Source organism: Chionomys nivalis, chromosome 6 (genome assembly GCF_950005125.1).
Source record: "Chionomys nivalis chromosome 6, mChiNiv1.1, whole genome shotgun sequence".
In the NCBI taxonomy this organism is placed as follows: Eukaryota; Metazoa; Chordata; class Mammalia; order Rodentia; family Cricetidae; genus Chionomys; species Chionomys nivalis.
In genome coordinates, this window is record NC_080091.1 from 49,079,548 (window position 1) to 49,104,416 (window position 24,869).

At 41.0% G+C, this 24,869-nt stretch overlaps 1 protein-coding gene across 1 annotated transcript in view; it reads right to left on the bottom strand.

Moving 5' to 3' along the window:
- Nucleotides 1-24,869, bottom strand: part of Tapt1 (transmembrane anterior posterior transformation 1) — a 51,040-nt gene that overhangs the window by 19,673 nt on the left and 6,498 nt on the right. Inside the window, exons 2-6 of the mRNA XM_057772660.1 lie at nt 22,877-23,007; nt 10,624-10,742; nt 2,370-2,532; nt 1,215-1,350; nt 70-167 (exon numbers count right to left, since the gene is read on the bottom strand). Coding sequence (XP_057628643.1) covers nt 70-167; nt 1,215-1,350; nt 2,370-2,532; nt 10,624-10,742; nt 22,877-23,007 — 647 coding nt within the window. The remainder of the gene's footprint in view (nt 1-69; nt 168-1,214; nt 1,351-2,369; nt 2,533-10,623; nt 10,743-22,876; nt 23,008-24,869) is intronic.

The window sequence follows — 24,869 nt, forward strand, 5'->3', positions numbered from 1 at the left end:
GTTTTCGTGCATAGTACTCATGTGAACGCCCTTCCTAACTAACAATAGAAAGCAGAATGTTGCACTTACGTTGTTTGACATCATGATAGTAAGCAGTGACTTGTTATGTGAGTTGAAAGCCACATTGAGTGTCGTTGCTTGAACCATTATGAGAATTGCATGTAGAACTAACAGTAAGTCAAGGAAAAAACTTGTTTTCAGAATTATTGACACAGTATCAAAAACGGAAGAAATGGTCTTATTTTCTAAAGCAAATCGGACTAATATTTTCTTATCCTGTCACAATTTTCCTGTTATCTATTTGGTACAGATTTCTCCAGGTGAAACAAACAGATGCAGAAGAAATCTGTACATTCATTATATAAAACTGAACCCCTGGTGCCTGGCACAGTACCTAAGAAGAATTAAACCTTCAAACAGGTGTTAAAGAAACGGAAGAAATCATGGTAAGCAATGAAAGAAGAGATGAAGATATATAAATCTGAATTATAATTCAAAGTTTTAAAAGTGAACACAAAGTTAGTGTTAAATATCTTTTCTTTGGTTACTCAACTGATACAGAAAATTAAAATGGTAAGAAATGCCTTAGATTGTTCTTCATGTCATGCAGAATTATATTATATTGCACACGGAATAATTTACCTTTCTTCCACTAAAATGGGAACAAGCTTTGTCCCATTTTGTACCCAAGTATTAATTTCTCCAAAGTGTCACTGACAGTGGGGAAAAGACATGGTAGAGTTCTGTGAGTGAGTACAGGTTTCATAGTTAAGCACGTGTATGTAAATCTATGTGAGGGTAAGCATAGGTACAAGTATGCACACATGTACAGCCACACACAAATATGGGAAAGTACTTGTTTTCCAAAAGAGAAACTTGAAGAGACACATACGGACACACAGACACATACAAAATCTCTATCACTGTATCACGCAAATCAGAAACTTCAAAAAGCTGTTAAGCATAATAAGAGTCACACAGTTATAGACAGAAATCAACTTTTCCCTTAATCAACCAATCACAAAAAAAAGCAGTTGGGCATGCAGAAGGCCTTAAACTAATTTACAATGGATATTACAACCAATTTTTCAAAAGGAATCAGGGATTTCATTTTAATCTCCACATATACACCATTTCAAGCAGGGATAGGTAAAGAAATAAAATAGGGTAGATCACACTGGTGGCTGGAATGTCCACTAAGTCAAAAAGGATACAGACATAGAGAACAGCCATGAAGAAGTGAGGGATGACTCCAATGTGTGCTCTTTTTCTTTCTTTAGGCTCTGTGGCTGTCCAGTAGAGAGCATCTAAGATATCTTGTCCAAAAGAGGAGAACAGACGGTCAGCTACCTGCAGAGAGAAATTGTGGAAGTTTCTTAACTGCTCATTTAAGTACTTTGCCAGCAATCAGATGAAAATCCATCATTAGAAACCTGAGTTTTACACTTCTGGATGGAAAGCTGAAGAAGAGCAAAGCTTATCACTTTCTCTACATACTCCTGGCTCAGCTGAGTACTCAATACACTGCGGACTCAGAATTGGCCTTGTCAAATTAGGGATTTGTAAAAAACAAGACCAAACAAACAAAAAACAAAAACAAAAAAAAAAAAATAAAAACTTAAAAAAACTGAGAAACTTCACCTTACTAGACCTGGATGGAGGTGGGTGTTCCTTGGACTTCCCACAGGACAGGGAACCCTGATTGCTCTTTGGGCTGACGAGGGAGGGAGACTTGATCGGGGGAGTGGGAGGGAAATGGGAGGCGGTGGTGGGGAAGAGGCAGAAATCTTTAAGAAATCAATAAAAAAAAAAAAAGAAAAATATCACATAGGTTTGCCTAAAAGTCCATCTGGTAGAGATATTTTTTCAACAATGATTCATCTGTGTCAGGTTGACATAAAAACTAGCAAGGACAGTGGTCAATAAACGATTTTTCAGGTGTATATATAAAAAAAAACCTGAGAAACTTAAACTAAAAAGTTCAAAGCAATTTACATTTAGTATACCAAGCTCAAAATTAACAGTCACTCAGAATCCTTAAAGTTCTTGTTAAAAAAAAGACAGCAACAAAAACCCATAGGCAAGAGGGTTTCCAATGAATGTGCAGTGTGACAGCACGCGTTCTCAGAACTACGCAGTGGGAATCGTGCCTTCACCTGGAGGAAACCCCTGTCTTTGAGGAGCTGTTCCCTTCACCGATCCAGGACCAGTGTATCAGGCGTCACCTCCACAAAAGCTCAGCTCCCAAGACCCTCAGGTGAATGAAGCGCCTTTGCCAGAAGCTACAGCAAGCGTTCTTCTCCCCACTCCCTCGACACTGCTAGACTCAAGTCTTGAGTCCCGCAAGTCTGCAGCACAAGGGCCCTTACCTCCAGCATGTTGTAGATGATGTAGAGCTTGATGACAGACTGCCCTCTTATGAGGTGGTACATCATGGAGTAGTCAACATAGTGCATCATAAAATAGCAGATTATCAAGATGACACCCTTCAAAATGTCACACACCTGTGCAGGTTGAAGCACACGTCTGTCCCTGAAACACACAAGTAATGGAAATAGGAGCTTCACTCTACGTGTTCTCGCAGCAAGTCATCTTTACTGGACACACAAAGCATACCAAAGTCACAGTGAAAATCAGGCTGACGCTGTAAAACTTTTCACAAGGATGGCCACCCAGAAGACTGTAACAGGACACTTTCTGCTGTGTGCACAGTATAAAGACGTTATCCTAGAAGTAGATCACAACTGAAGAGAGTGGGCAGGCACCGGCTTTAAGACAGCAGCTTTCCGGGGACGGCAAAGCTCCCCGTATTCCTGGCTGCTGGACGGACCCGCCCAGCCCAGTGGGTGCACTATGCACACCACTCTGCACCTCGTCCACTCTACTTAGCGGGCCACATAGAGAGTCTGAGGTCAGTGCTGAAATTATAACCATGGCTATCTGTTCTGTTCAGCTCCTTCTCAGCCAGCCCATATGAGCAGGACTTTTCCAAAAGAACGTGTAAGTCTTTTAAACTGTTCCTACAACTAGGCTGCAGTGCAGCTCTGAAAGCACCTGTCACAGGACTGCATTTCCATGGGTTACCAGCAAGTCTGGAAACAATATAGGACACCGCAGGTATGAAAAGGACACATTCAGGAAGGGTTATAAGTAGATGGGAAGACATTCTAGTGACCCTACATGGAGACAAGCCTGGCTTCGTTAGTCGGATCACATCCTCCAAAAGATGTCGAATTCTGACTGACTGTTCTTTGCAGCTCAAGTTAGAGCTCTGGGCAGAAGCGCAGCCAGCACAGTCACCATCATTACTTCTATCCCAACTTTCCTTTCTCCAGGGCTGCTCCCCTTCCTCCCACAGAGATCCCAGGCTCACACTCATGGAAAGCAGGGTAAATTTTATATTCCACTTCCCACACACCCAATTTAGAGCACACTCTCTACCAAGGGCTAACTGATAATCCCAGAGATTTCATGCCTCACTCCACACGAGGCTAGAACTGGGGACAGGGATTCTTGTCAAGAGCAAATACATTTTGAGTTCAAATATCAGAAGGAGACATGCTGAATAGTCTGCATTCCTGGGCTAGGGTGCTTGTTGTCCCACTAACAGCCAGGGAAGACACTGAGAAGCATTAATGCAGGTGTAGCTCTAACAAACACTGACTTTCAACACTTTAAAAATGAACCTCCAGGGGCTGGAGAGGTTAAGAGCACTGCCTGATCCTCCAAAGGTCCTGAGTTCAATTCCCAACACCCACATGGTAGCTCACAATCATCTATGAGATCTGGTACTCTCTTCTGACCTGCAGTCATATATACAGGCAGAACACTGCATACAAAATTACTACATAAGTAATTTTAAAAACTGAACCTTCAAACTGATACAAGTCAGCAATTTACTGTTTTCTACTTGTCAGCAAACTTAACGTTATAAAATTTATCATTTGGAAAAGTTACTGCTTTAAGAAACAAACATACCTCTCATTTTATTAATTTCTAAAATATACAGTAAAAAAACAGGACAATATACACTTCTCTGGTTCCTCAGCTATCTGTCACTGTCTGCTCTGGTGAACTCTTCGACTAATAACATCTTAACTGGCTCCTATGGTGACTATAGGTTTTCAAAATTAAGGACTACTATTCAAATACAGCACAAAACGTGATTCACAGCCCTGTAAACAAGGCTCTTTTTCCACACGTGTTGTTAATAAAAAAGGAAAGCAACAAAGAGAAAACAACAAACTCACTTCTCAAGTAGCATCTTACAAGATACCTGCATGCACCACATCTTCTTCAAGATCTAAGCTCACAAATGAGTTTATCTAATTAAAGTAACTTGAACCAATCACAGCATTTGCTCCTCTCTGCCAGGATATTTTTAGATGACTATCAGTCAGCATTATCAACACCGTAAGAAGCTTATCTATAAAGCTGCCAATTAACCTGGAATAGGCACCTGAACAACCTGAGGTTCTGGTTCCGATGGCTGTTAAAGAGCAGCTGTGGGCAGCTCCTTCAGCAAATGCTGGAAATCTCAAGCGCATGCTGGACAAAATAAAAAAAAAAATCCAAAAATACCCCACACCAATCTAATATAGTTTAGAATAATGGTTTGGTTACATGCCATGGAGTGACAAGCTTAAATAAGATATTCAATAGAACTTAAAATAAAAATATGATATTTAACACAATTTAAAGGATATTCAAGTTAAAACACCCATACAGTCTCAAAAAAAAACCCATACTGAAAGATTCTCTGCATCCTAAATTTCACCTTTTAATTCCTACAAATACTTCCACTATACTTTTGCATTTATTACAGATGGCAATTTCTTGTTTTACATTTTACTTTTATACATTATACATCTCTGAGCCATTTAAAGTCTCATAGATCCATGGAAGTAGAATTATGTGGCGGAGAATGATGCTCACTGGGAGGCAGCCTCACCCTTGATACTCTATCGGGAAAGTGAAACTGGTACTAACTAGCAAGATCAAGAAGGAAGAGGCAACCTCAAGCCGAGGCACCAGAGCCCTGCTGCTCAGTTAATCAAGCCATGGACACAGGACAAGTGTCAGCATGACTTATTTCACTGTAAAATACGTGTGCAACTAAAGGGGGGAGAAGGACAAGTACTATTGAGACTTAAAACCTATGTATTTCACGTGTTCACATTGGTAAGCGAAGTCCCTTTATAATCCTAAAGTAGACTAGAATAAAGTACTAAGAACAAGATGCTTTTCCTGACCTGGGAAACTGAAGAGTTTTTCAAGTTTGACTGACACACAGTAACTAAATAATCTCTTAGCAGTTTATACCTGATGGCTAACATCTTTTCTTCTACCTTATATTAGTTATATTAGAATGAAGTGGCTGATTTATGAAGCTGTTTGTGTTTGGAATAACAGTAAAAAGTGCTTCTAGGAACAAGCAGCTGGGCTGTGTTCTGGGGCAAGAACTGGGCTGTTTGCTGCCACAGAGACTCAAACAAGTCATTAGAGATTACGTCACAGGTGACTGTCAGGGGTGAGGTATGGTCAAACATTGTGGGATAAACATGGATAAAGCTTAAGACCAAGTGAGGATGCTAGAGAAGGACAGGAAATCCCAGTTCCTCAGGTTTCCATCCTCAAGTGGTTATGTGGCCTATGTTGGTGCTTCTGCTTTTGTACGCAGGTTAATTTGGCCAAGAGTATAGAAGGAAAAATCAGGGTTTACTCACCACAAGGAGTCCCTGTGCCACCACACTCCATCCTATAAAGGAAGTGAAAGTGCTCCTCCCTTCGGTCTGATTTACAAGAGAGAAAGAAAGAAAGAAGGTTGTAATGTTGCTACGCTACTTAGAGCGTCATGCTGAGGAACACGGGACAACAAAACCTGATGCTATGAGGGCTTTCTATGCAACAGTATAATGCTCTCCACTGGTGCAGCACACCATCTGCCTGGCAAGAGGAAATAATGGACGTACTTGTTTCCCCAACAAAGATACTAAGAGCTCTCCATACATGCTCTTGTGGTGGCATTAGTTATTCAGGCCAGATTCAAAGACTTAATTTTGTATGGTAAGAGAAAAGCCTATTTATACTGCACATAAAATGCTAATTTGAGCATGACTATACTGAATGAGGTTAAGGCACATGAAAGAAAGCCAACAGGTGAAGAAACTCAAGAACTTGAAATCCATAGTTCTTTTGGGAGCTAAGAACTCTCCTATGGGGTCATCACTCAAAAGAAAAAGATACTCTCCTTTCCTAAAACAAGAAAAAAAAAAAAAAAAAAGAAGAAGAAGCCAGTGAAGCCTTCAGTAAGAGTCATGTCTAAAAGCAAGACAAGGGACCAGAAAATCTGTTTGTCTGAATTTTATTTACTCTAATTATAAAAGAAAAACACTCCCGTATTCCTAAATCTAGCACTTAGCATTGTAATGTTAAGCAGGGCTTTCTTACTAACAGCTGTAGGCTCTGGGCCGAGATCTTACCATTTCCCTCTGCAATCTCATTCAATGTTTAACTAAGTGTGACAGAATTCTAAAGCACAAAATAATGGAAATTTTAGGAAGAGATAGTATTCACAATGATACTACTTAAATTACCCATATAATTGGTATTTTTAACATATTTCACAAACTTGGAATGTTAAATTTAGAAAGATGATATTTGATACATCCCAATAACTCATATAATTATCATAACCCAATTCTGTTTCTGTTTTCAGTATCAAAAACATCCTAATCTTCTGTAAAATGAGCTATCTTATCCTATCTAGGAAAGGAAAGAACCTGTTTCTCATGATTCTAGATGCATCGCTCTCTCTCATTAAACATTGGATAGTAGGGGCTAAGACTGTTAACTCATCAGAAACAGATGCAGCCAAGTCTTTCTAGGATCCCTGAGAGTGGGATGCGCTTTCTGCAGGAGCAGTGCAGCATCCTTTACAAGGAGCACACCCCAGGGTAGACTCACAATTATATCCTGACAACATCCCCCAACAACACAATTTTAGCTGGTTCAGAGTTGTCAACATGGTTTGCTGACCAGGAAGTCAAAATGAAGGCTGAGTTACTGAATAGGCTACAAAATCTTGCTGCTTCCCACCCTTGGCTAAGGCAATGTTTCTGTTCAGTCCATTGTTATCAACGGCAACAAAAACTCAAACCTCAAACCAAAGCCAAAACCACATCAAGATAGCAGAAGATCTAGGAACAGGCTCAGAGCAGGCACTCTGGGTCCCGGCCATTGCTTGCTTTAAAAAGCCTGTCCCAGACGCTGATCAGAGAGAACTTCAGGCAGAGGAGGAAAGGCTCACTCAGGGCCACTCTGCTGCTGCTGAGTCTGCCCCGCAACAGATTGCCGTTTCCATGTCGGGCTTAATTAACAAGCACACTTTTCTTCTATTTTTAGAAAAAAATTAACAAAGAGACTAGGAAGATTTTTATTCTTTGAATAAAAAAAATTTTTTTTTGGAAACAGAAGAGGTGAGAATGAGAGCGGCTGGGAAGAAGCACACAGTCAACTTTGCAGGTTCGAGTCAGACTGGAGGAGAGAGCACTTTGCTGAAAAAGATGGAACATGAAACAGCGATAGGCAAAACAATCAAATAATCTTTAACGGAAGTAGAGAACATTGAAAGGGAAGCTGTAAGATAGAAGAATTTGGCTATTTAAAAATAATTCTGTAAAAATCAAATGTATTTCGGTCTTCCAGAAATACCCGAAAGGCTGTAAGCATAATGTTAGCAGTAGGTTTGTTCAGAGTCACTTTTCACAGTCTAATATATTTCCATGCTTCAAACAATCTACAGACTTTGTTTTCACTGATCAGAGAAAATAAACTGTGGCTCACATTATTCTAAACACACATTGCTTGACTCAGATAAACAATATTGAAGGTAATAAGTAAGGCATTAAAGCAATACTTCGTATTTTCTTGCCTGCTCATATAGATGTTTCAAGATGGTTGAAATTCTTCAATACAATTTTAACTGTATTCTCAAGTTTCAATTATTATTTAAATATGAGTGACAGCATAAAATATAACTCTTCACTTAACCTACACTGCAGACAGAGTATTGTTTGTTTATACTAGGCTGCCCCCTACAGTCCTCTTAGTTACAAAACCATGGAAATAGAAGGCACTTTTCAAATGTAACCAAAGTTAATTTTGACTGAAAAATGCTTCAAACTAATCTGCTAAAGCAATCATTGTTACGTGCTAAAAAACCTTATACTACTATAAAAGGGTTGACTACAGGAAGCACCACTCATTTACCTGAAGCAAACTGGAATAAATGACTTAAGATTCCTATTTTCTGCAATACCTCTTAATATCTGGAATAGAAAGGCTATGCTCGATGCTACTTACATGTTCTGCTTCCCCAACTGCCAGAGAAACACAGAAATGATTTTGAGCATACAACCGTATTAGATGCCTCAAGAATACGAAGTATCTTCAAATGAGATGATGAATTTGACCCTCAAGAGAATCTTGAGAACACTGACATGCCATTATCAGGCAGTATATGTTACCCATGCTCTACCCACATAGAAAGGGATGAACCAATCCAGAAGAAAGAGTCTCTAGGTTATAAACCCTTTCAATGTTTCACCCAAGAATGCCAACAGCTGATCAGAGCATGCCACGGATAGAACATGAACCTGTTCAACACTGCTGATAAAGGAATAACAAAGAAGTAATCTCACTCACAACGCACGTGGGAAACCCCTGCAAGACCTTAGTTATTTTACGTCAGGTTGTTGCACTGGATTAATCTAACATCCCTATATCTCCCTCTTTATGTAGCCACACATGACGATTTACAACTGGTAGCATTTTATTGATTTTCTTCTTTTGGCTTGAGAAAAGGGAACTAAAATGCCAAGACCCAGCAAGCTCTCAATACAGAAAGCAGCACATGAAGGTGAGGCTGTGAGGAGTAAAGGACCCGGCCACAGAGGTCCCCAAATGCTTACTAATGATAATGAGATCAAGCCTCTGGAAAACTCTCCTCAAAGTCAAAAGAAATACGTGACAGATCCTAAGCTCCTAAGACAATCTGATTAACTTATGACTAATAAAGCATGTGGCATAATTCATATCATTCTGGAAGCTGAGAAAGATTACAGATACAAAATACTAACTTCTATTACACTGATGTAAGTTGAACTCTTACAATTGTTTTATTCTCTGCAATTTTGCTAAGAGTAATTTTTATTCCTTCCACAACCTGATCATTCTATTATTCTATTTGCATTAGAAGCATTTCTTCATTCTCAATGGATTGAGGCTCTTTTGAAAGGATTGTATTTACTAGAAGTACTAAGTATAGGCTAATTTTCTACCTCCAAAGAAACATTTTTGTGACTTTAGTCTTTAAAAAATATTTACAGGCCGGGCGGTGGTGGCGCATGCCTTTAATCCCAGCACTCGGGAGGGAGAGGCAGGCGGATCTCTGTGAGTTCGAGTCCAGCCTGGTCTACAAGAGCTAGTTCCAGGACAGGAACCAAAAGCTACGGAGAAACCCTGTCTCGAAAATCCAAAAAAAAAAAAAAAAAAAAAAAAAAAAAAAAAATTTACAATTTTGAATATGTACTAGGAATTTTTTTTAACTCAACTTTGGTGGTAAAACCGTAATTCCAAATGTTATGTTCCATCAAATATTCACCATAATTAAATGGAGTTTCACAAATTATTATTCATTTTAGCATTTTAAAATTTCATACAGAAAAGAATTTTTTTAAAAAAAAATTACAGAAGTGACCCTTGTTAGAGTTGTAACACAAACAACTGTGCTGGAGCCAAGTAGCACAGGTAAAGAAGACGACATGGAGTAGAGGCATGCCGACATGACTGTCTAGAAGGAAACTCTAAAACCAGACTTCCTACTCCCCTGAAGAACAAAAGCACACAACTCCACATAGGCTTAACACACCAGAAGTGAAAGGAACTGGTATTTATTCCTGGGTGCTGTAAGCAGGCACCCTGCTGGCATGCTTTTTATATCTCCAGGTTTCTGGGAACTGGTACTGAGCTCTCAATGTCCTCTTTTGACAGATGAGGGACAAGCTTAGGGGAGGCAGGCACTCCATCCAAGGTGGTTTGGGCTGACTTCTTCCTATCAGAATGGTGCCTTTGTAGTTCTCTACTGCCATCAGCTGGAAGTCTGTGATGAAGGATTCACAGGTCACCAACAGTGATTTTCAAGAGAACTAGAGGAAGAAGCCTGCAGTGAGGGCTACTTAGGGGACGCAGATATCCACCTGCCCAGCCTAGAAGCTGGATCTTTCATAGATGAGGCGCAGAAGACCTCATAATCCACATACAGGTGGGTTAAGAACATGGCCAGCCAGTCTCTACTTTTAGTCTCGTTTCTCTCCTACTCGCCCACACGGCCCTCCACATCAGTATCAGTTTACTGGCTAAGCAAAGGTTTGGCACAAAATCTCTCTGGAAAACAATGCATATATAAGATGTGTAACATTATCTAATATAAATTGAACAGATAAGCAGTGTTTAAAGACCTGTGATTGAAACTACATGAATTATCTTTATTCTAAGAACCCTACAAGTTATAAAGCAAATTAATTGTTTAGACACTAAAAATAGCCAAAGATCTAAACTTACCGCAGGCCATAGCAAGGCAGAGTGAAGAGCCTGAACAGCGCCAGGAAGACTCTTAAAGGAAGCAGGGTGAACACATACAGAAAGGCATCGAGGCACAGGAAAATTCCAAAAAACATGAGCTACATTGACAAAGGAGAGAAGGGAAAAAAAAAAAAGAGAAATATTCTTTAAATAGTTGTTGACCCAAAATTCAAACATTCAGGATTTCTAAACTTATGAGAAATGAATTCCCGATGACTTGGTTTAAGAACCAGCACAATGTTAGGCTCTCATTCCTCCTCCCAGAGTTTTACCATCCACAGAAGCCAACTAACTACTCAAAAGATGAGTGGCTTGGACTCAATGACGTGACTTTCTGGTACTTCTTAAAACATTAGAGAAACTAAGTAAAGTCTTTCAGATGAGCTTCCTACCTTTAACCTTATTCTTCTATGTTCTGTTCATCAGATAGATAGAGGCAGTTTAAATTTGAACAGTTTTTATAAACTGGTTACTAAGTTTAATATAATTTTGCAAGCATGGATAGCTGCTATACTTGGAAAGCCCTATTCTGATTAACTGCAGAAATAATTACTATTTTTAACCTATCCTGTTTCTTATGGATTTATACCTTCCATTTCCCCCACTAAATTTAGCAGGATACTTCCTAAAAGGAAGTAAAGTATTTTCTTAGCTTGAAGTAACTGGACCTAGTTTATTAAACTCTGCTGCTCCAACGTGGTGACTACTGTACGCCTGACATACAAACATGTTTGAGGGATATGCTCTCACTACAATACCCTACATAACTGGAGGCAATAAACTGCCCTGCCTGTATGTACTATCCAAATTCACCCTGTTATAAGCAGAAATTTCTCAAAACTCATGAGAAAGTTCTAACTTCCAGGACATGGGGTCTTTAAAGAGGTGATTTAGGTGCAAAGGTCATTAGGCTAGGTCCTGATCCAACATGACCCTGGATACGGCAGTTGTGAGCCTTGCCTTCAATGGCTTAGCTAGCTCTCCAGCCCAGACTAGAGCTCTTATAAGAGATGGAATTAGGACATAGACACCCATAGGAATGACCAGATGAGACCTTTGGAAAAGGAGCCTGTCCACAAACCAAGGGGAAACCAACTCTGCTGACTCCTACATGTCTGGCTTCCTCCTACTGTATTCCTGTTGCTTAAACTGTACAATGCACAATACTTTGTTATGGTAGTCTCAGCCAACAAATGCATACGTATTTAAACAAAAGCCTGTATTTTATTAATTTCTGACAAAATCCAAGAAATAAATACCTTATCTATATGCCAGATTTCTTAATCTGAACATACAGCTTTTTTCAACAGTCTAGACTCATGAACAACAATGAGAGCAGAATGCTAATCTAAGCCATGTGGAAGACTACAGTTTTAGGTCCTCCCTCTTCATGAGTCACCCAGATGTCACTGTAGGTGTGCAGGGCTGGTTTTCATCCATGTTTTCGGGTATGCAGAGGAGTACTAAAGATTGAGCAGCAGTCCTTACTTATGACTCTCCTGCCCTTGAGGAACACTTTCTGTCTGCACATCCCAAGAAGAGTCTTGGGTATGTCTACACAAGGACACAAAACACTAAGAAGAGCAGTGTGTGCCTGTCTCCTCATGAGCTCATGCTAGGCCAGGCCTAGGGGGGTAGGGAGAAAGAAAGCCTTAAGGGCCGTGAGGTGCTGGCAAGAGAGTAAAGATGGAAAGAATAAAACTCCTCCTCAGCTCAGCAGGTTTTGTGTGCAGCAGGAGCACAAGTCTAAAGACCTTCCTTTCACAATACAAGTCTATGCCTTAAACCCAGTGACTGTGTAGGCCCTATAACTGAACCACTGCAGCTGGTAAAAGATCTCATGACTAAGCCGGGCGGTGGTGGCGCACGCCTTTAATCCCAGCACTTGGGAGGCAGAGGCAGGCGGATCTCTGTGAGTTCGAGACCAGCCTGGGCTACAAGAGCTAGTTCCAGGACAGGCTCCAAAACCACAGAGAAACCCTGTCTTGAAAAAGCAAAAAAAAAAAAAAAAAAAAAAAAAAAAAATCTCATGACTAAGACAGAGGAGAGCATGTGACTGCAATTTAAAGCCATTTTAGCTGAGTGAGGGTAAATATTCACAAGTGTGAGAGTACAAAATGCAAAGGAAAAGCAAGAGGAAAGCCCCTCAGTTTGGAGATGTGGGAAGAGGACAGTCCTTGCCACTGTGGCATCACATTTTCTCCTAAAGAGCACTCTTCTAAATTCCTTACAAATGCAAAGAAATTAGAGAGACAAGCGGAGTGTGAGCCTAGCCCTGTGCAGGATATCACTGTCCATCATCCACTTCATGGACACAGTGACTCAGGATGCTCTGGCCTACTGCCAATGTCTGCAGCATTCCAGGCAAGGGGCAGGTTTGGTGTTCAGCATGTAATGCTCCTATCAGCTCCTGAGGAAATGGTCACCTCTACTTGACACATTAGGAAGCCATGGATGTGAAGGCTGAAAGCTGGCCCAGGGATGGGCATCAGCAAAGAAACTAGCAAGTCTGTCCAGTCAGACCAAATGTCCTTCCTGTTTTGGCTTCTTCAAGTAATTCAAGCAGAGTACTTCCACTATTCTTACTAGTCTTATGGGTTAGGCTGGGTTTTCTTTTCACTAACTTATCTTGTAATCTGTTTACTGTCTTTAGAAAATCCAAGAATTTAATGGATCACACATTTAAGACTGGCTGCTAGCTTTAAACTATGCGACCAATGAAACGCTTTGAGAACACATCAACATAAATAATGTGTACTTTCAAATCTTTGTGTGGTATCTTGGGAAGGCAGGTCATTTGCATTTCTTTTTTATTTACACTAACTATAACTTACTTAGTCATTTGTAAGTATCTGTGAATGAGTTCCTTCTCTAGCAGACAAAGTATAAAGTAAAGAACGACACCAGTGATGTATGCAGCTTTTTACTGAGACACAAAGGTCTCCTGCCTTCCTTGGACAATCACTTCATTTTCAAAACAATGCAATGCTGTGACTACCACAAAACCAGCAGTGATTTGTTTGTTTGTTTGTTTGCTGTTTTTTGAGACAGGATTTTCTCTGTGTATTCCTGGCTGGCTGGAACTTTCCCACAGCTAAGAATACACTTTACACTGTATTTCACTATGTAGATTTATATACATAGTGAAACAATGGGAAGAAAGCCTCACAAAAATAGTATCTGCTTTTGGAGCACAAGCTGATGTTTTCTATTTTCCCTCTAAATAATGATATCTCCAATCCTGAGCACCAAGTGAAACGTGTTCTCAGGGAGTCCATAAACCACCAATCCATGCTGGCTCATAGTATGAAAAAAACCTCAGCCTAGGAAGGTAGGCGAGTTAAAGTCTGGTTCCTTCCGGAGCAGACACTGCAGACATGGAGACAGTGGGCCTTTGCTGAGGGCAGTGCTGGAATACAGTGCGAAGTTCTTACAAAGGTGAATTTGAATTACAAGTTACAAACTGCAGACACTCCATTCTCAAATGTATTCTCTTCAATCTTCAGAGCACAGACTGATCAAACGTGCATAAAAAGATTCCTTCAAAAACAACTGTGGGCTTAATTAATAAGGTGACCACTGCAAGCCCTTGAGTGCAATCAAGGGGCAGGACTGTTTGCTAGTCTGATGCTGAGATCTGTTCCTCAGTCTACTGAGGCCTCTATAGGTGTAGCCCCTTCTTACGGCCATCAGGCCAGGACTAACTCTGCAGTGACACTACGGATATGTTCTGGAGCAGCAGGGCCATGGCAAAGATGTTGGTCATTCTGCAGAAAACCACACCATGTTCTATGCTCAAATTCACTGCTGAATTCCTAGTCCTCTATATTAAAAACGATTCACTGAAGGCTTTTCCCATGCGATACTCTGTGTTGAGGCTGTTATAGGAGTGGTAATATTTCTGTAACACTGCTGGGCAATAAACATTAAACACTTGTGAAATGTTCTAAGCATTTACACAGAACCTATTAAAGTTATTCTTAGCCATTGAAACACTTGTCTTAAAACAAACAAAAACATAGCTTCTATGTATGGGGAATTTGATTTTTTAAGTTGACAATAAAAAAATCTCCAGGGCCCCTCCCTTAATGTCATTTAAAATTTCAAAATAAATAAAACTATGGCTAAAAGAAACAGAAACAGGTGTGGAATGTATTTGTTTCTTCAGAGTTCATCAGAATTGTGAGTATTGTCTCCTCTACCGAGGCCAGCACACATCTTCTACTATGTCAAGGCACTGCAGCCTTGAGTGCTGGCTGGAAAACATGGGTAAAGAGCCTAGAAGAGCTCCCTCTCTGGCCCCAACTGCCACTTTGTATCTGGTCCTACACTTGGGGACAGAGGCTCCACGGGTGTTAATGATCTCAGAGCTGGAAGGAAACAGTGCAGTGAGTGCAGGTGGTGAGTGGTGAGCCAAGGAAGAGTCCAAAGCAAGGCTAAGTGGAGTGCCTGGGATACAGCAATGCTCAACAGCATGGTGAGAGAGGCCACTCACGATGTATAACCTTTCTACAAATTAAGAACTAAAGTGACTATTTTAAAAGCCCCAGGGAAGGATCAGTGTTTGTGGTGTCTGTGATGGGAGATGTGGGGTGAACTGAAGCCTATGCACAAGACAGTCAGGAAAGATTTCCACAGAGGAAACAACAGTTACCAGGCAGTCAAGAGAACCAGAATTCCACACAGAAACACGCGCCTCATGCAATGTGGGGTGTAGGCTGTGGATACAGTTATATAAGAGGCATAATACCATCTTCAGTTCATAGCTAAGGAGCTCAACTTCTTATCCAGCAATTCTCAACAAACGCATATGTAAGGATCTGACTTTGAACATAACTGCCACACATTCAAGGATATCTGCAAAGTAAATAATTTCCATGTACCTGAACTCAAAAATTCATGTCCCTAAGAAGTCTATACTCAGATGGCCAACAAAAGGACTGCTGAGTCAGGTTCTTCTGTGCTGGGTGAGTTTATATACACACCTGTAAGCACAGAAAGCAAGGCAATCTCAATCAATGCATCACAGTCATCATAATCCACATCTGGTACACAATTAACAATAGACAGACTTCATGAAGGGTAGAGAAACTGAAGAACTGAATTTGTGGAAAGGTAAGTACAATGAATGACCCTACTATTTTCTAGTCTCTTATCTGATGGTATGTCCTAAGCACTTCACTTATGCTAACTTGGTTAGGACTTTTCTCAATACACAGGCAGAATTACTACTTGATACTCTTAATGGGACAGACTGGGCAGAGGGGGTCCTGCTGAGAGGCTGGCCAGATGCAAGACAGTAAGTGTGCCCTTAAAGCTGGAACAGGATGAAAGTTATCCAAATACATGAGGCCTTCACAGCTCCTGCAGACGAAGGAAGCGGACACAAGGTGACAACACATCTTTTAGGCTCAGATCTACTTTTCAGGAAGAGATCAGCCTTGGTAGGTGGACAGCAAGCAGTCGAGTCAAAACAGCCTGAGTAAGGGATCAAGGTGGCATCATATAAGGTATCCAAAGCCAACAAGACAAAAAGTTCCTGACCAACAGCTCCTAAGTTGTAAGGTTACAAACAGTCGTCTTCTAATTAGCTGGACGGTCTTATGTGCCCAGCAGACAACAGCAACTTCACAATGAGAGGTAGTGATAATTCACTGGCTGCTGGCCTGTCTTATCAAGCCTTATTTCTGTCATCATGGCCTCAGGCGGGGATGATACACTCTGGAAAGAAGAGGAGGAAGGCGTGCCAAAATGCTGAGTCTAATCAGGCTGCACTGGTCTTCCATCTTCTATGTAACTCCCTAAATGGGGATCTGGGCAATGTGTGTGTGTCCCAGACAAAGAAAGGCTGCATCCCAAGATGGATTTAGAGGAAGTTTCTATAAACGTGTTGTCATGGAATTAGAAACCAAGAGGATGACCAATAAGTCACTGACAGAAACAGGGGTCTGAGTAAGCAGTATGTCAGTTTCACAATGAAATCAGGAGCTGTTTCACTGAAATAAAGTGAACTGATAGATTTCTTTACATACGCCTTGTGATGAAACAAAACCAGCTTTATATGATGAAAATTAAGTTCATTACTATGAAATAAACTTTTGAATTATTCTGCTTAAATGCTAACTTTGCTTACTGTCAAAAAAGGGCAAGAAATTTTAATTAAAAAAGAATAAAAAAAATGATAAAAAAAAAAAAAAAAGGGCAAGAATTGAGTTCTCCTACTAGAATGTTTCTGTTACCATCTATTTTCCCTGTTTCTCAGAAGCAAACTCATTAAAAGGGCCTGTGGTGGTTAGAATAAGAATGGTCCCCATATGCTCATATATTTGAATGCTTGCTCCCTAGTCATTGGAACTGTTTTGGAAACAATTAGGAGGTGTGGCCTTGGAGGAGGTGTGTCACTGGGGTGAGATTTGAAGTTTCAAAAGTCCACACCAGGTCAGTCTCTGTTTGTCTGTCTCTGCTTTGAATTTGCAGGTAAGATGTAAGGTCTCAGCTACCGCTTTAGAGCCATGCCTACCTGCCTGGCTGCTGCCATGCTCCCCACCATGATGATCCTGGACTAACCCCCTGAAACTGTAAAGAAGCCCCCAACAAAATGCTTTCTTTTATAAGTTGTGTTGGTAATGGTGTCTTTTCCCATCAGTAGAAAAGTAACTATGACAGGTTCACATACTATTGGGCCTCTTGAGATGACTCTGCCAATCTTCTCATCTTAGATGAATATAGTAAAGTCCTATATTTACTATAGGAGACTCAAACGAGCAGGCAGCTGATGGTGGACCACATGTTTCTGGTACTCTGGGAACCCCTCTTCTTTTTGGTTAAAAGTCCATGTTAAGTAATAACTTCCCATGTCTTGTGGATGAATATGAAGGTCCTACAACAGTTTCATGTGTTGACCATGTGGTTCCCAGGTGAGAGGCTGAGAATTTAGGAGACAGAGCCTAGGGAGGGGAGAGGTTGTGGAAGGGTTATCCTTAGGAGCTGTATTCTATCCTGGACACCTTTCTGCTTTCTCTCAGCTTTCTGTTTGCCTCTGACACCCACTCCCATCACTAGGTTCTGCCTCACCAGCAACTCAGAAGCCACAGAGTTAAGGTCTATGTACTGTACTTCTGAAATAATATGAACAAGTAAATTTTGTTTTCCCTAGTTGTTTATGCCAGTTTCAAATATCTGACCAACTACATAAATATCATTATTTTTAACCTTCAATCTGATAAATTTAAGGTTCAAAAAATTTGTGAGTTTGCTAGAGGCAGGAAATTTTCAGTTTTGAAGTTGGTCTAAGCTACACACTAAGTTCTAGGAAAAATTTAGTGAGATCTGTTTTGAAATAATAAAAATTGGGGTGATTCAGTAGTGGGGCACTTGCCTCATTGCATCTCCCTATGTTTAATCCTTAGTACAACAAAATAAATAAATAATGATGAATAAATAGGTGGTTGAAAGATTCCTTAAAAAACGGTAGCTGCATTTAAGACTAAACAGAGGAGCTTAGTTTACATAAGATGTATTTAGAAACTATCATATACAAAGTATGGTAACCGTGAAATAAATGGTTGCCCAAAACATGCCATTACAAGGTAAAACATACTTTCATTTTAGTTTAACTTTTCATAACAGGCAAGGTTCATAAACAAGTAATTTTTGTAAAAGTTGCACAACAATAATTACTGTAACCTATATCTAATATATATCTAACATGAGGGATAAATGACAAGTAGACGTGAATAAATCAATTGTAGATAATATTTTATAGAAAGATACGTAACATAAGGAAGGATATGAGCTTTCCTTGCTCATGTTCAGTCCACACTGACTGCTGCTGTCCTAGTTTTTTAGAAGCAGAACTCTGAGGCTAACCCAGTAACTGTTCTTAATCCTTTGCTCTGTTGCCCAAACCCAACATTCATCACCCTAGTCCCTCTTATAGTTGGGAGTGGCCATGTGCTTATTTTTATTTAGTCAGCAAGACTCAAGTGGGAGTGTTAAGAGCTCAGGGAAATCTTTAATTCCTTAGGAAGGGCATCAAAAGGTGGCACTACCAGTCCCTCTTTTTTTTTTTCTGATTATAATGCAGATTTAATAACTTGTTCTCAACTTTCTATTTAAAATCAATAATCGGGATGACCAGTAGCTAAATACTGGAGAATGGGTGGAACGATGTCTTGGAGCTGTGGCAGGTCACTAGCCTGCTGGACCAACTGAGACCTCCTTGGACCACATTTGCTCAAAGGGAAGGAGATAAAGCATGTTTGAGCAAGCCTCTACTATCCTGACTGTCTGCTACACACAGCCAGAGCACTCCTAACAAATACATCTTGGGTAGTCTCCTCCTGAAGCCTACATTCGAAACTCTTCAGCATGATCCTAAGACAAAATCTAGACGAAGCTCATCTTCCAGTTCTTGGTGGCTCCTTTTTCACACCATGTGCCCATCTCTGACTCTTTCCAGCACCGTCACCTGTACCACCTGGTGCATGTACACATACCCTGTGATGCTCGCTTTACCTCTGCAATCTGCCTTTCCTTTTCTAACTTTGCCACACCAATTTCTTTCATAGGTTCTGCCCCAGCCTTCTTCTGCAGCTCACCTTCTAAGCAAACTTTCCCTTCTTGAAATTCTTAGCAGCATTTTACTTATACAGCTTAAAAGCACTTATCATTCTTTACCTTCTATTATAATTACTTCTGTATTCAGTATTTCCCAAGATAACCATATGATAAAATATGATTTTTATATTTACCTACTCATTTCCATGCTACAAATGCCTAGGATATATTATAAGTACTTGAGAGAGAGCAAATAAATCAGTAAGTATGTGATCTTTATTTCTTTAAATTAGCACTTAAACTGGTCAGGGAATTTTAGAAAACACTATGATGGGAAGGTTTTCAAAATTTTAATTTTTGCAAAATTGTAATTTTAGATTCACAGAGACAACAAAAATAGCCCTTGGACAGAGATAATTGCATATGTGACACATAGTAAATCATTCCCTTGTACTGTTCCCTACCAAAATATGGAGGGGAAGAGAACTCAGTCTGGAAGTCAGCATAGAAACTGCCACACAGGGCAGAAGGCATGGGACTTTGTCCTCAACTAACTTCTAGTTGTATCCCACTGAAACTAAACTTCAAAAGCTGTGAACTATGAATCAACTGTAGGCCATGCTACCTAGTGTGCCTGTCTGGTAAATCTTCATGAATAAGATCAGGTTTACCCCAAGACAGTCTGACTAAAAGGAAAGTGGGAACATAGGCTTTCCCTATGTTCTCTGTCCACCAGTGGTTAGCAATCTGAGAAAGGCTGGCAAACAACCATTTCTTGCACAGTTGGCAAAGTCATGTTTAATGAAAGCAAAGTAGGAGATAAGGGACCCAAGGGTGCCTTGGAAGCAGGTCTCTCCCAAGCACCTCCTGCCGCGTCCTGAAAGCTCAGGAGTGAAACCTGTGGATGAAGAAATTCATCTTGTTCTATGGCAGGACACTCCTGAAAAGGTGCTAAAGTGAAGGACTGGTAAAGATTTTAAAACACTTCTACAGGGTTTGACATGTAGTTGATCCAGAAGCAGGAAATCCAGGCCCAGGAAGGTGAGGGAATAACCCAGGAGTCACAGCCAGAAGCCGTGGGGCTGGGATCTGAAGCCAGCAGCAGCAGCAGCCTGGTTTGAGAGCCACTGCACCATTCTGCTCGTGCTTTCTCTCTCAGAGAATGCCAGTCTCCTCAGCTTTACGGGACACAGAATAACACTCCCCAAATGGACCATAAGAACTTAGGAGCAGACCTCAGAAGAGTCTCAAAGCTGAGCAGGACTGGGAGGCTTGCGTGAAAAGAAAGGAAGGAAGGAGGGAAGGTGGGAGGGAGGGGGGGAAGGAAGAAAGAAAGAAATTTATCCCTACACAGACCAAGGAAGTACTCTAAAATGTCAGGGCCTTATACCAGAGGAATAAGTTTGAAATGGAATGTTGGGGAAAAGCTGGAAGTACTGTTTTAAACAGAGGACGTATCTCTACACAACATCAAGTGTAAAGCTGTTAATCCACTGACATATGTAGTTTTTGGGATTATTTTGTTCCACATTAGTTGACAGGTTTGGTAAAAGATACTGAACTGATTTTCCTTGGCCTTAAAGTATAAACAGCGATGTTTAGAGTCCTTGCAGAATTCAGAGAAGCACAGAGCTCACTAATTGCAAAGTGTCTCTTCCAAATAATGTTATGTGACAGCGTTTACCAAGAAAACGGTCAATAAGGTATTGTATGTTGATACAGACAATGTTAACTAAAAGGGAAGAAATCATCTTGATTAACCTGAATGTCCAAGAGTCTCCCAGGCTTTAGTGAGGTCCTGCTTCTATATTAGCAGTCAAGGAGAAGTGTACTCGACTGGAAAATATGACTCTCTTCTGAAGCATTTCCCATGTTCCTAAAAGTCTTACAGCCAGCAGTCACTTTCATGGAAGGCAAAATAACTGAGAAATGAAAGTTAATTCAAATTTGGGATATTATTCACTTAACCTTCATACAAATACATGCAATTTTATAAACAATACTAACTCCTGGTACAGATTCTTTCTTTGAAAAGGCAAATCCTGATGGCAACACACCACATACATTACTTAACCCACCTGTGGTCTCACAGTGGACTCTAGTTTAAGAACACTTGCTTGTATTAAGTCTTATTGAGACTTGTGAGCATTTCCTCACCATGAAACATGGTATCTGCTTGCCACTTTAAAATTGCTGTGAAGGAAAATGATGTATACACTGTGCTTGTTCTGATGAAGAAAACAATTAACGGATATTGTAACAAAGGGGCCAGATACATATGGTCCCACTGTAGGACAGACCCTGGTTGCATTTGAGAAGTTTGGCTGTGCTGGCAGAGAAATTCCTCCTTGTCTTCTCCCGAGAAACACTGTGTCTGGGATTGCTCACTGAGAGAAAAACTTAAGGCTAGGTGGGTACATGTTGGTCTTACCCCAGACAAACTAGATGTCAGCAGATTGTCTTACCCCTGCCTCTACACTACGTCCAAACACTTCTGCCCCATGGTTTACCACTGGAAAAAATAAACAATGAGATTTAAAAGGCAACCAGTGTTTTCCAACATAACTGATTTCAAATCTCCTTTCTTCCCATAACAAACATCTGTCTCACCTTGCCAACCCCAGACACAATTTTAGCTGAATCCCCCAAGAGAAAATGCAGCTACTCTTCCCCCGGCTCCATTAGTCCCTCAGGCTGCTCCAGGGCTCCTCCATCCTTCTCAGAGAGACAACGATGTGCTGATCACTGGCACACACAGGGCCTCTGCCTCTCCTCGGAAGTCCTCTAAATCTTAAATCTCGCTCCAGTGCCAGCTCCCTCAAATCTGTAGCATGTGACACTCTACCAAGAACCTCAACAAAGTAAAGATGCTGAAGTTGGCTGCCTACATTTGTTCTTCTTCTCGTCCACAGTGGCTGGGTACTGGTTTCCCACCGCCTGCCACGCCTCTTGCTTCACAGTGCAAGAGAAGAACAAGCTGGGAAGCTCCCCACAGCCATTCCAATAGGAAGCACAGCTCTGAGGAGGCAGCCAGACTCGACAAGCCTTCTGTTACTATAAAAACCAATGGGTTAGCTCATACATCTTTCCTTGTAATAAGATCTGAAATCTCTCAGGACTCCTAGCCCAGCAGCACCAGAGGAAAAGGGCTTTCCTGTCCTCTGACTGACCTTGCAATGAGCTACTGAAGACTTGGTCTTGTTTTAACAGGACGCTTTCTGTGACAAGGGTTAAACAAGTCATCTTTTTCCTTTGAAGGTTTGTCACCTATGTCTTCAAACATGTGGCTATTCTAAAAACTGAAGCCCCAGAAAAGGCTGAAATTAAATACCTTAAGTGGAAAAAAAAGAAAGTGCTATTCTAGATGAACACAACTGAGGGGAGCTAGCAGAGCTCAGAGACAGAAAGTGAATCCTGGATAAGGCTGTTTGAATAAGATGAAAATATCTAAGTTTAGTAAGTAACAAACTAAGGCGTGGAGAGAGTCAGTAATGTTCCCTTCTCACTAAAACTAGCTGCCATAAGCCGCTTTCTACACAGCAATCCTATAGCCCCAAGCATGTTCAATTACTTACCATATTACTTATGGTATTTTAAAAACTCAACACAAGCTATTCACAATTTTTTTTCACAATTAAAACTTTCAAATAATGTTTGGAAATAAAAAAAGTACCTTTTCCAATTCTCTTGGTATTCGCATACAAGTGTACACTCTTTCTCTTCGCTCTGTATACTTGGCCTCGTTATGTTCGAGGAAGTACCCTCTTGTTAGTTCAGCACTGAGGAACCTCAATAATGAAAGTTCTACAGAAAAAAGAAAAGGACACAAAACAAAAAGAACAGTGTTTATCACGGAACTCACAGGGGAGCTGGGGCCATAAGTAATACACATAGGAAGCAAAAGGGGAATGCTACGATCTGTGCCTTGATGAGAAAGACACCCAAATGACTGGAGGGTACTGTTGGGGACTGAGTACTGGTGCATAAACTGAAAACACTAAGGAGCATGGAAGGGATGGTTACTGAGAGCCAGAGAAGTCAGAATATCTTTCCAACCAGTGAACGGTAGAGACACAGAAGAAAGAGTAGCTATGAAGACTCCATCAAGTAGGTATTCCAGTAGCCCAGAGGCCTGGAAGGCACTGCTTTCAGCCCATCCCTATGCCAGGATAGCCATGCAGATACAGGTCAGCTCCCTCCTGCTCAGGTGAGCCGGAGAGCCTGCAGAAGTGGGCTAACAGCGGCACCTCTCCCTGTGACAGCTTATGCCTGCTATGTGGAAGTTTCCCACCGCCTTAGGTCATTAGCCACACAAAGTGGAACCTCCCTTTCCAGAGGCTGGTCCACTTGTGCATGTTTCCTCTGCTCCTCCAGCATAAGTTCATCAGGCAGCTTAGATTAGTAGAGGAAGGCAAGGCCAAAGTAGCTGAAATGTGTTCGGCTCTGCTGGATTTGAGGTAAGCAGCTCAGGTGGAGATGCCCGAGCCCATTCTTTCTGGTGTGCCATGTTTCCCATGGTACCTCAACAACCTGACCATCACCTTCTCACTCTACAGGAGGCCAAACTTTCCTCCAGGATAGCAAAAGTTTTCAAACTCACCCCTGAGCTTGTGCTCTGCTCTTACAAATGTGGCAAGTGGGGACAGTCAAAATGAGCCTCAGAAGGTTCTTGCGAACCAGAAGCAGGCTTAGCTGAGGGTCTGAACAGTATTCCCTAAAGCTTACTTCCATCAGCACTGGAATGATTCCTAGCTCTGGTCACATGCCTGACTTCTTCTGCTAAGTGGAATGTTGTATGTAAGTACACACATACACACACCTCTAAACAGCAGACTAATATTGTATTTGCAGAATTGCTAATATATCAAGAAATATCTGAGTTTGAAATGGGGGAAGGCAAGACTTCATGGGGAGAAATGTCACCATTTCCCCATAGTTGCTTGGCACAGGGTTGGCAGGGTCACTGTGCACCCTGCTTTCCCTTCGTAGGGTGTTACAGATGCTTCTGCTTATATTAACAGATGCTCAGACTTAAAGGTGTGCTATAACCTCACCCACAAAGAGTAAAACTTTCGGTGAGAAACTTTCTAGAACTACAGCAAAACTTTAAGGGAAAAAGAGAGCCCCAATGTGCTGAATATAAGAAACGCTAACCCTAAAGAAAGCTACGCTTATACTGAGTTCAGTGTCAACTTTTGGCATTACCCATCTAACCTTATTTAACACTGACGTAACTGAGGATGATCTACATGAACATAAAAGGAGGATTAATCCAAATGTTCAACATTAGTGGAACTTAGCAAATATCAATGATACACTTTTAAAAGACAATCAACTCAGAAGTGTAACGGAAGAGAATACAAGTCTCTAGAAGAGAAGGGCTGGGTGCTACGGCTGGCACTGTTCTGAGACTGGGGAGTTGGCAGCACCTAAGGCCCTCAGCCTTGTCCTATGGTCCTCAGTGACTATGATTATAAATGACAGCCTAAGGGGCCTGGGCCTAACCCCTTGGAGCGGTGTCAAGGTGCCATCTCAGGATCAGAGGTTTCCTGCTCAACATGAGCCAGAAGTAGGGGATACTAGGAATCTGTCATCTGTACTAAAGAGACACATAGGCAGGTCATTATACAATAGCTTTATATTTTAAAAGAGCAAACTATAACAAA